Consider the following 12349-nt stretch of genomic DNA (forward strand, 5'->3'; position numbering starts at 1 on the left):
ATTGAACAAATACTAAAATAAATTAATAAATTAAACGATTTAAAAAATAGATGAAATAAATGCAACTTATTAATAATTAAATCCTTGTATTCCAATCGAACGAGGGAGATTTCTACGAGAAACGAGCAACGACTGCGATATATCGTTTGATTTCAACTCGCTTTAATAATTCATATCGCAAACAGAAACAGTTTAAATGTGCCAGCTAGAAACAAACACGTGAAATAATTAAAAAACTTAATCAAACACGCACATTAACTGACAGTTATTAATGATTGAACTTCCAAATTTCAATTATAGATCAGTCGCGCTAAATAACTTGAAAAATGGTTCATATAAGCTCATCCATCGGTAAAACAATTTTCCGAACGAAAATTCTCATGAAAAACGATCCATACTCTCGCATCCCGCTGACAGAAATTAAAATAGTCTTACCTCCTCACGATAACCATTATCTGAATGAATTTCACTTCTCGCCACGTGAAAACTAGCCTTAAGATCTCGTTAAAACATCGCGTTGATAAACTTCGCCAGCAGTATATCTCCCTAACGGTGAAGGAAGGAAACGTGAGAAAGTGAAGAACTTTTCCGGAGCTGTTCTTCACGGCATACGCTTACCGGCCACTATAACGTCGGTGTTATCGTTTGAATGCGTCGTTTGACGCGGTCGTTAATTAAGAATTCCGCTCGTAAGCTAATTTTTCGTGCACAGCTAACAACTCGTGAGTGGTAGCCGTGGCTGGGGGCCGATTTATGAATTCGGAGATTTGAGTCTCGCCCGGAAGTTCGCCACGTCGACGTGCTGACCGTATTTCTTAACGCTAGCGTTGTCGTTTACCGTCCCAGTCGAAGTTTTCATTACCTATGACTTACGAAGCGCTTTGCAAACTCCGTTGCGAGAGTTTTTCACTGCAATACAGGGTGTTGGATTTTAATTTAAACTCTATATCTTTGAAAATACCCGCGGAGTTAGGAAAAATGTTTTCTTCCCAGTGTAACGTAACGTTCTTTCATGCTTTGTAAATTCTGTTGTAAGAATTTCTCTCTGGAGAATAGCGTGTGTCCCTTTAATCTAAAATTATTAATATAGTATCTAAATGGGTCTTAGAGGAAAGGACAAGTAATGATGTTTTGATTTAATAAATAATATTCAAAACAACGAAATGATTACAATGCTGTCGTACGTCTTATTCTCATACTCGGCTTTCGACTTCCCGATTCACACTCTCTGGCTTCTGCACTTGCTTGCTCTCGCTTCTCAACTAACACTGTCTTTAGCGTCTCTTTGTCGAGCACGTGTCCCAAAACTCCCGTGGCCAGGGTCACGCAGGCCCTTTCCACGAAACTATCCACTTGAAAGGACCGACGACACATTGATGTACCCGACGATGTTTACGGTTCGGCCGATATCTTAGGCCTTTTGTCCACGATACTACATTAATTAATTTTATTATTAATTAATAAAAAATATTCTTTGAGGGGGTAGTACGATCATTCGGAAACTTGCAATTTTAGGCTTTAACGTTGGAAAGTCTTCTACAAAAGTTTTTCTTTACGCTGTACGACGTTTTATTTCTTCAAAAATTTGTTACTTTAGAGATTTGAAAGTTTACTGAAAATTCGTTAAACCGTTTTAATATAGAATCTGCAACCGTAAAAATATACAAATTATAAATATTCTATCCTAATTTAACGTATATTTTTGTCCAAAGTTTAGAACAATTCTTGTAGATTTGAAACGATTGCAGAATATAGAAATTCTGGGCTTTGAGAAATTCCCTTACCAGAATTTCCCTTTTGAACATACACAGTGTTTAATTATAACGTAAATTTAACCCTCTTAAAAATGTCTGTATAATTGGCAAAAATATTTTAGTGTGACATACACACATTGTTTCGTTAAATATTAAATAAATTTCATATCTTCAAGCGCGCATCCATCAACTCAAGAGTTAAAAAAAGTTTCTGGTTAATTATCGAAATAACCGCGTCGAAAGAATCGAAACACAGTCTCTATAGATATTTCGTTCGAATAAAGAGCGTAATTCATTCAATGTTGCCGTGATAATCGTTCATTGTTCGTCGATTTCGTTTCCATAATTCATTAACCGTGTATCAAACGATTGGTCGTGGAATTTATCGTTCTGCTGAACATATATCAATGCAGAACGTCGAATGCATTAATCAATCGAAGAATCGACAAAACTCATCTGAATGGCAGATGAAAAGCTAAATCAAGCTCACTCTATCTTGATCGCTAAAGCACCAGCTTTACGTTTAATAATCGACCATTATCAATTCCTTTAAAATTGCAAAATTTAAAATTTCGTTATTAGAAGTACTTCTAACGTTATTGTGCGGTAACAACGAACCAAATGTTTCTAAAAATTCCAATTTTATAATTTTCTAAAACATCTATTCTATCTATTCTATCGAAAAAATTCATCATCAATTAATCAGAAACATCAAAGTTTCATATCACGATCCGTTTTATCATTGGCAGCGAAATATATCAATCCCTGCGATATCTGTAAGATTCAATATTTCATCACTGGAAACTCGCTGATAACAAATCAAGCATTTCTAAAAATTCCAATTTCTTAAATCTCGTTCACTAGAATATCTATCATTTTCTATTCCAAAAATTCTTCACCGATTAATTACATTTCCTGCATAAAAAATTCTTGATCAATAAATTGGAATCATTAAAAATCTCAATGTACAGGCCAACCTGTCACTTACAGCAAAATATGCCAATTTCCATGATATTTTCAAGATTCAATATTCCTCCTTTAGCGACACATGCCCAAGCAAATGTGTTTAAAAAATTCCAATTACTTGAGTTTCATTTTCCAAAATATCGAAAAATCTTCTATTCGAAAAATTCTTCACCGATTAATCAGAACCACTAAAGGTTTCCATCCACAAAAATTTTCAGTCAACTTGTTATTAATCACACTCGCGCACACAGTTCAATTCGTTCACAATACATCAGCGATATAAAGTACCTTCCTGAGTAGAAACGGCGATGATTTGAGCGGGTGTCGCTTTCAGACGAAATGAAATCTTCTCGCAAGCCAGCCGAGCCTGAAAGAAGCATCCGCGTGATCCTATATGCGGCCATGTAGTTACCGTTCGCTTTCAACGTTGGAACAAAATCTCGCCGCCCGAGTTTTCCGGCTTAGCTATCCAATCTGAGTGGTCTTTTCTTCGGTTAAGCCGCGTGCACGTATCCCGTCGCTGCGAGGCTGTGTCTTTCGACCAGGATGAAGGGAGGACGGGGTTAGTCAGACGAGGATTCTCTCTCGTCGAAAGCTCAAAGAATCACTTTCACGTACACGGATGTCCGCATTACGGTTACATGCACGGCCGAACGGCGAGCGTGCTCGAAACGGAAGTAATATCGCGTGAGCCGAGGATCGGACGAAAATAGAAATTGGGTCCTGGACAGTGTCCAAAAGATTCTGTTAAAGAAACCGTGTGGATTCACTGCTGTTCTCTTTTCTTCTCACCCGGTCGCGTGAAATATATGTTGGGAGCGGATGAAACTATTTAACACTTGACCTGCTAAGGTATACAGTGGCTACAAAAGGTATTATTTGTATATCAGAGCGTTTATTATTGCGTCTACATACTGGATATATAATTTTGTATCATTCAATAGTATGGTTGCAGAGATTTCGTACTGTGGGAACGAAATATAATACCTAATGAAAATAATGCTTCCATAACTATAAAAAAATTTGCCCTATCGGAAGAAAATTTCCAGTAATAGATAAGGGCACATAAAAGAAAATTTCAAGTACAAAAAAGCAGACGCTACGGGAAAATCATCGTTTAAACTATATGATCGTTTAAATGAAAGGAAACAATGCAACATAAAATAATGCACAAAACAGATAATTTTTTAATAAAAAGAATAGAGCAATAATGCAACTAAAAAATGAATTAGAAAGACACAGGAGAGGAAGTAGAAAACACAGGAGAAACAGCAGTTAGGGGACATTAAAAAGGAAATTCAAAGGTGACAAAGGTCAGCTGAATAATGTCAGAAAAAAAATTCACCGATAAAAATTATCCGATCGATCCATCGATAAATAATCCCAGCTATGAAAAACAAACAATGGAAAGAACGTCGAAAAGAGATTCATTAGTGAAAATATTTCCATCTATCGTAGTTCTTGCCCACGACGTCATTCACGTGGACTACTAATGTACGAAACAATTTTTAAGCAAACAAATTTTTATGAATGAAACACTTACGTATCATTTATACTAACAGTTATCCTCCGCAGTAAAAAATATTAAATTGTGAAAAGGTTCTTGGCCTGGGAGCGCATACAACTTAGATGCCAGGTTATTTCTCAACTTCTACAAAACGGATCAAGATGAAACATATCCTATTTTCTTTCCTAGACACTAGGCTATATGATAGAGAAAACCTCATCAAAATATGTTCAGTAGTTCTTACGTGATGCGAGTACAAACGGACAAACAGCAGAGGAAAATTCCAAAAATTAATTTTTTTGATTCTATAGCTTCTGAGCTACTCGCGCATGATTGTTTCTTTTTTCTTTTTATTATTTAATGTGCAGATACAACTTCTATTTTATTATATGTATATAGATAGCGAAAATTATTATCAAATCAGCATAATACCATAAAGTAGAAAAAAATAAGAAAGAGCTATAAATATAAAAATATAAAAAAAATATAATAATACCATACGTGTACCAAATTCCTTGGCTGTGATGCAGAAATAAAGAACACATTTATCTATCTAGTATCATCACTAATATGAAAAATAGAAAAACGAGAAATGTAAGAAAATTATCCTAACTCCTTACTCTTAACCAAAGTTATCGAACTCCTAACCAAAATTATAATAATATCTACGAAATTTCAAAAATACTTAATCGATCATAAATTAATTACTACGTCAGCAATCGTGATTCACCGCTCATGCGAGGCATGTAGCCACAAGTACGTGACTTCTGTGCAATGACGCGAGGGTCGCGAAAATGTCAAGTGCATCTTGCATATCGCGAGGAGCATTCACTCAAACAAGGTCAGGGTCACGACCCGTTGCGATCTTCGCCACCGAAGGAATTTTTAATTATTTCGCACATATTTCTGAAAATTGCCAACAAGGCCAATGTGAACGACTTTTCGAACGATAAAAATCGCCATTTCCTCCGCTGTTTCTGCTTTTATCTTCGTACTTTAAGAGACACTAGATTCTCCCGGATATTATCTCGCAACAATGGCCGGAATTGAATTTCCGCCTTTTCGTTTCGGCTTCGAGTATCCTCTGGCTCGCTAATCGGCTTTTCTCACGATCGCTACGAATGCAGAATGCATAGTGTAGCTTGCGTCGCTATTTAATTTAAATCATTTCGAACCACGTATTCATGATAATAATAACGACGACCCGTTGTCACGGATATATTTTTTAAATGCCACTTTGTATGGTGCGTAAAGAATAAAAAGCTTTGAGTATTACAAGGGATGAAATTCTATTGTGCTAAGCTTCCGGTATAGGTCGTTACGAATAAGAATTTGTAAATAAAAATAAACTGCACTTACAGTTATCTGATCTTATATCGTTCTCGATACGCGATGCTTCTATCGTATTTTAAAGATTATGTGTGCAAAATGTTTACAATGTTAGGAATCACAAATTATTTTCATTATTTGATTAATTTTTATCGTAATACGAAATTAAGTATAATAGAGATTTTAATAGTGACTCTTCATCTTTTTCCTTTTCTCATTCTTATTATGTTTCTCACAAGTGGAAATGCAAATTTAGAAAATGCTATTCAATAAATAAGATAAAATTTATTGACTACCAAATGAGAATGTACAATATTAATGGTTAATATTCATCTCGAAAAGATGATATAATTAATTATAAATTCCAAGATACATTTTAAAGACTGTGTCACTATTACGCTGTTTATTTTACAATTTATAAAGTTGATCGATATAATTATCAGAAATATAGGGAATTGTTATACCTATAAAACGATATAGGTCTTATTCTCGTTAGATTAGAATCGAAACTGGCGAGGTACTTGTGGTGAGCCTTAAAACTTACAAGTAGCGGACGCGTGCGGTAAGCAGCGTGTTATTAATTACGTGCTTCGACTGCGTGGGATTAACGCTGCAGTCAGCGTAACTCGTTAAAATTTCTCATTATCATGTCGTTTACTCTCCGACAGTGATAATTACCACAACTTAGAACTCAACCCCTTGCCACCGTGACTAAGCATGCTCCTTTCTGTCCTTCGTTGTACTCGTGCAGAATAGTTTCGAAAAATAAACTGAAGTATTAAATAATTATTATTGCATAATTATTATTGATAGATTAATAGAGACAGACAATTTGTTATGCATAATTATTTTAGACGTAATTATTAATTATTCTCGGATCGTTCGAATGTAAATGAGGTTAAAGGTTAGAAGTATGAGACACTTTTAATCTTAATTGCTATGATATGAAGATACGTCTACTATAATAATAATAATAATATATATAGTAATAATGTATATTACGAGGTACTTTATTACAAAATTTAGATCTGAACTTAAGATAATTACTGACATTATAAACTTAAGTTAATTGTCGAAGTTATAATTATGAAGCTCAACCAATTCATGATTATTAAAGATTTTTATAATGTTTAAAATAATCCAAGTTATCGTAATAATAGTCAGGAATTAAAATTAAAGTTAAATAAAAAAACTGATAGATTAATAACGAACATGATCGCGCGCTTAAAATACTATCCAAAGTTATTTATCTATTAGAATATGCATACATTCTCTTTACAATATCATTCTTATGAAAAAACGTTTAATTAAAATTCATACCACAAAGCGACATTTACGACCAAATTACCAATTATTCGAATAGTTCGTAAACTTTTTGCCTCGAAGGCAAAACTAAACCCTGGAAGTATACCCTAACAAGTACAATAGTGATCCCTCTAATTCTGCGCTTTACAGAACTCCATTAACGCTATACCGGGGAAAATTTAAATCACGCGAATATGTGAATGTCGCAACTGTGAAAATACAGTTTAGATGGTTGAACGTAACACGACTTTATGAACATAACAACCACTTCAAACTAATACACACCTATTCCTCCTTTCTACAGGAAAGTTACCAAAAATATGACGAAATCTCTCACAGATTGTTTTTTCAAAACAATTAAATAAAATAATTGAAGAATGAATAACATTTTACTGTAACATTTCAGGATTAATGGCAAAATTACCATACTGATAAAAATGACCAATTCGTAATTTCTGCATAGAAATTTTATAGATTTACTACGGTGCATTCTTTTTAGAATTTAAATAATTTTTTATCCAGTATACGTTCTATTTTCATTACATCATAAATTTTTCACGTATCTTTCTTTTTATTTCTTTCGTATAGTACAATAGAAGACTGTTAGAACTGTCTCTAATTAAAGAAATAATATCAAATATTTTGTTCCACCCCACTATACACATTCAACCAGAAAAGTATAATAAAATCCTAACAATTCAAGAAATCGTTTCGGGTGTAGTTAGCATCGTAATCGGTTTAACATTCAATTTCATTAACATTGAATTTAACATTCATTTCATTCAAAATATGAAAGGAGCGAAGAATCGGTGAAGACAATGACGGACATACGACATTCTATCTATACAATCGATGCGTTGCACAGCACGCCGCAAACGAGTAATTGCAGCGTCGGATCGCATCATTTCGTTTCAACAAATCCTTCCTCTCTTCTCATCGATAAAAATTTCGAGGATATTGGCAAGAACTCGCCTCGCGCGAAGGCTTGCTCGTCATGACTGTTAATCTCGTGCTTCCAACCTCTGATTGACGTCCCTGTTATGGAATAGTTAATAGATATAATGCTTTTTCATTCTCGCGCCGACGTGCGCGTAAATTCTATATTATCGACTCAAGAGATCGTTGATTAAGAATATTGCGAGATTGAAACGTGGTATTAGCTAGTTTATACATTGAAATGTTCAAATTGAAAATGATCGATCGATTATGGTAATCGGAAATCGCTCAACGATTTTTAAATATTGTGCCGTGTGCCGTTTTGAATTGGGAAAAGTTTTTCGAACGATAAAAATAGTATGTTAAAATTGCGTGATGGTGCGATTCCAAGTGCATAAATGGATTTCTAAATGTCTTGATTTATTATGAGTATGTATAGAAATGTATTTTAACGCTCGAATCTGTTGGAAGTACAGAAATATTTTGTATAATATAAAATGTTGTAAAATTCAGCTTCCTATTCATAGTCACAAATATTTTATTTTTTGTATTCATTCGTCGTATTTAATCGTCTTATGGGTGAGGATACAAAATTATAACTGCATTATAACTGCATTATAAAAATCAATACCTTACATGTTTAAAAGATCTCAAGCTTTGTATTAAGAATCTATCAAAGTGTTCGAAACTGTGTATTTTCATAAATTATATGAAATTCACTTTAATTTCATCTTTAATCATCCGATACTTCGACTGAAAAAGTTTAAAGCGCTCGAAAGACTATTTTTGACGATAGAGAAACATGTTTCAGATTCACGTACCACGCGATCCATTATACCGGAAATAAGTTTTTCTAACAGTCCACGAACGATTTTTGCACCAATGAAACCTTACAGATCCGTGTTTAAGATACTCGACCGACTTCATACATTTCTCTGTTTCGCGGGAAACCACACTTCCTGCTGGTAGATAAATGGCGTTACTCGAACAATGAGGGATACGTAATTGAAAAAATTGAAGCGAAACGTTGAAACAGGAGAAAAATCGAAGGCAATAATCCGATAAGAATTGCAATCTTTTTGACAATCGAATAAAATTCTTACTATTTCATGACTGTATATTAAAAATATATCGTCCTACCCTGTTCACCGGAACAAAAGGGAATAAATGCTTTGTTCGTCTTTAATTCAAAACCTATAAAACACTTCCGATCGGAAAGCTTAATATTCTGCCACAAAATTTAATATTCTGTACTAAAGATTACACAAATGTGTAAAATGTATAAAATGTGCTAAAATGTCATACATAATCTTACGATCTCGAGTTTTAACTTTTCTCCCAATCTACATTATATAATTATATCTAGATCATAAAAGAAACTATGATACAAATGCCGGGAAAATAAGTTGAAATCAAATTATTATGCAAATATCGCAGAAAAATTTACGACACAGATATCAAAAAAATAAGCTGCAATTCTACGAGACTTTTAACATTAAAACGAAGTACATATTATGCATGAATCAGGGAAAAATTTATTACATAAATATCAGAAAAATAAGCTGATATTTTACGAGACATTTATTGAATGAAATATTCTTACTCAAATAAGCTTTATGCATAAATTTGACGGAAATTTATTATTTCATTGCAATAAGCAAAAGTGACGAGATATTGTTATTTGTTCGAAGGTTCGATTGTGGGAGCGGAGTCGGCATAGTTAGAAGCACGCAAACAGTGAGGCTGAACGAATGGAACATCCTGACCGTCTACAGACATCGATGGGACGCCTCGATTCGGTTGAATCAAGACAAACGTGTCGAGGGAAGATCGAAGGTAAGAATAAGTTCAATGGTCTTCAATGAGGCGTTACGTGTTGGTTAAAAAGGGAACGATCGATTGTCAATAAAACGGGAAGAGATTTGTCGACGTGACACGCAAATACTTAATCGCGATCTCATGTTGGAATTAGGATTGTCAGCATTTATAGAAACCAGAATTGAAATTGATGATCACTTCCAAAAGACACGATGAATAGTCTCACGAGTATGCAAATGCGCCAATGACTCTTGGAAACTCGACGTTTCGAGGATGATTTCAGAAGAAGGATAATTGTTAGAGGATTAGCTGAAGTAGCGCTGAAACGAAAAAGAATTAATGAAGACAGTATGAAACGTTTTATGTGATTATATAGAGTGAAAATTACTTTCCAAAAAATAATTTTTTAAGACAACTTTTTTAATTATCTGAAAAATTATCAGATGTTATTTTGAAAATGATATAATGTTAAATTTGATAAATTGTAACATTGCAGAAAGCAGCTTCATAAGTAAAATTTGAACTATACTTATTTTTCGAATATAACATAAACCTCAAGTTCTAAAGATTATTCGTTGCAAATTTATTCATTGAACAGATTTCATGAGTCTATTGTAAATCTTTATATTTTAATTACACTTCAAAATCTCGGAAAATCTATAAGTAAAATTCTGCAAACGATATATTTTAAATTATAGTATATTATCACATGAAGCAACTTTATGTAACATTTCTAATTTCAAAGATCATTAATTAAAGATTTATTTACTGATTAAATCTATAAAGTTATAAGATAAAAGTTATAAGATAAGTAAACTTTAACAAGCTACCCTTAATGAGATTAAAATTACAGACTAAAAGGAAGCGTAACGTAGATCGGCATTTCTCGTTTCAACAAAAATTCACGATCGATCGCAGAACAAGGATCTCGCGACAAATTTCCATTGACAGATATAACCGAGTTGTGCCGGATTGTTGCACAACGACATCTCGTATATAAATCCGTTTTCCTCGGCGTAATTTTCCGCCAGTTAAAACGCGGCACTCGCTTAGACGTTTCCCTTTAAAATCCCGGACTGGCTGACGTCTTTGGTAGAGGGGCGAGCAAATCTTTTCACGACTCACCATGTATTCTTGCCTCAGTGCACGCCGACGTCATCGTTATTCATCTGCATGCAATTCCATCCACGATACAGGTTTCCCGACGAAAATGTTATTTTCCAAGGAAATCGTCTGTCTAACGACGATTTTCGATTATTCCTCCAGTTTGACTTACTGTGTCAATTAGCATTTCGTTTATATGATATATTGTACCTTAACTCTTAATACTTTAATTTTGTATTTTCTTGATCTTTTGCCTTATACTCATTTCTTCGTTTCCTAACCTAATTTCGTATTACGATGGTCTATGTTTTGAAGGTTATTATCGTTTGCCGAAAATATGAGAATAATATCGAATTTGATAAAATCATGGAAACAAATTCGAAGAATGTATTAATTAATGACAGTATTAATTTTTCTTTCCGCTTTACATAATACTTTACTTTCTTGTTTTATGGTTTATCGCGGTATATTTATTTTTATTTCTTTTTTTCTTTAGCTTAATGCATATATATGCTCCATGTTTTGAGGGAACTCATTTGTTTGCTTGGGAAGTATAAAAATAATAGAAAAACTGAGAATAATATGCGAATGAATTGGAGGAGAATTTTGTGATCTTAATTACCATCTTCTTATTGTAGACTTATTTTCATTCGTGCATTTTTTATTCAGTTGGAAAGCCTGCGCTGTATTTTGAGCGAACAGATATTGATTAGTTTAGAATTATAAGGAGAATATAAAAAAACTGCCGAGCGAAGGGAGATACTTTTTTCCGATGACTCTGTATATCCTTGTCTCGTTCTGATAGCTGATCGACTAGTAATTGCTACGACAAATTGTTCGACAAATTGATAAATTGCTTCTCGATTTCGAAGCTTCAGGTTCCGTGAAATTAATATTTCGAAATGTTTCTTCGTGATATCTCTATATATAATTCTGATTTTAAAAAAAGTACGAAAACAATTTCAAATTATTGAACGATATTCACATACAGAATGGCCAGGGGGACAAATACATATTGGAAATAAAATATACGATATTCAAATAAGACTACAAACGTTCAATTGGTGGAGAAGGTATCTCAAAAGGCAGGCGACTGACGAAGAAAAGAACTAGGTCAGCAGTGATCTACAAAAGAGACACAACAGTTCTCGGTAATCCTCCAAAGGAGATCAAATAACTGCAGATCGAGCCAGAAAAAGTAAGCTAATTACAACCCCCGTAAAACTGCCAAAAAGCTGCACATATCTCGACACGTGCGATCACCGAAACAAAGTATTCTTTGCAGCGATGCAAAAGGCATCGAGAAGAGATCAAAGAGTCAGCCGAATGGAGTAGACAAAAATAGTTGATCGCGTCGGCAGTGAAATTGACTTACGTTAGACTTTTCTCCGTGGATAAAAGACCAGCATCGTCGTTGTGTCTCATTTGTAGAATACAAGAAGAGAAAAAACAAAAAGAACCTTGAAAGAAAAAAAGAAAAGGACGGATAGAGGCAGACAGACGAAGAAACAGGACAAAGTAAAAGAAAAGCGAAAGAAAAATCCGAGTGAAAGGGGGGTAGAGAGGGACAAAAGTATACGTTGACCCCGGTGCAGTCGCGAGAACTCGTAGAATAAAACCGAGACGAGTA

General features: G+C 34.1%; 1 protein-coding gene across 4 annotated transcripts in view; it reads left to right on the plus strand.

Moving 5' to 3' along the window:
- LOC100648744 (pikachurin) overlaps window positions 1-12349 on the plus strand; it is a 269154-nt gene that overhangs the window by 183181 nt on the left and 73624 nt on the right. For all 4 annotated transcript variants that reach the window (XM_003395253.4, XM_048405926.1, XM_048405925.1 and 1 more), the window contains exon 7: window positions 9489-9633. In XM_003395253.4, the coding sequence (XP_003395301.2) occupies window positions 9489-9633 (145 nt within the window). The remainder of the gene's footprint in view (window positions 1-9488; window positions 9634-12349) is intronic.

Source organism: Bombus terrestris, chromosome 5 (genome assembly GCF_910591885.1).
Source record: "Bombus terrestris chromosome 5, iyBomTerr1.2, whole genome shotgun sequence".
NCBI classification, from domain to species: Eukaryota; Metazoa; Arthropoda; class Insecta; order Hymenoptera; family Apidae; genus Bombus; species Bombus terrestris.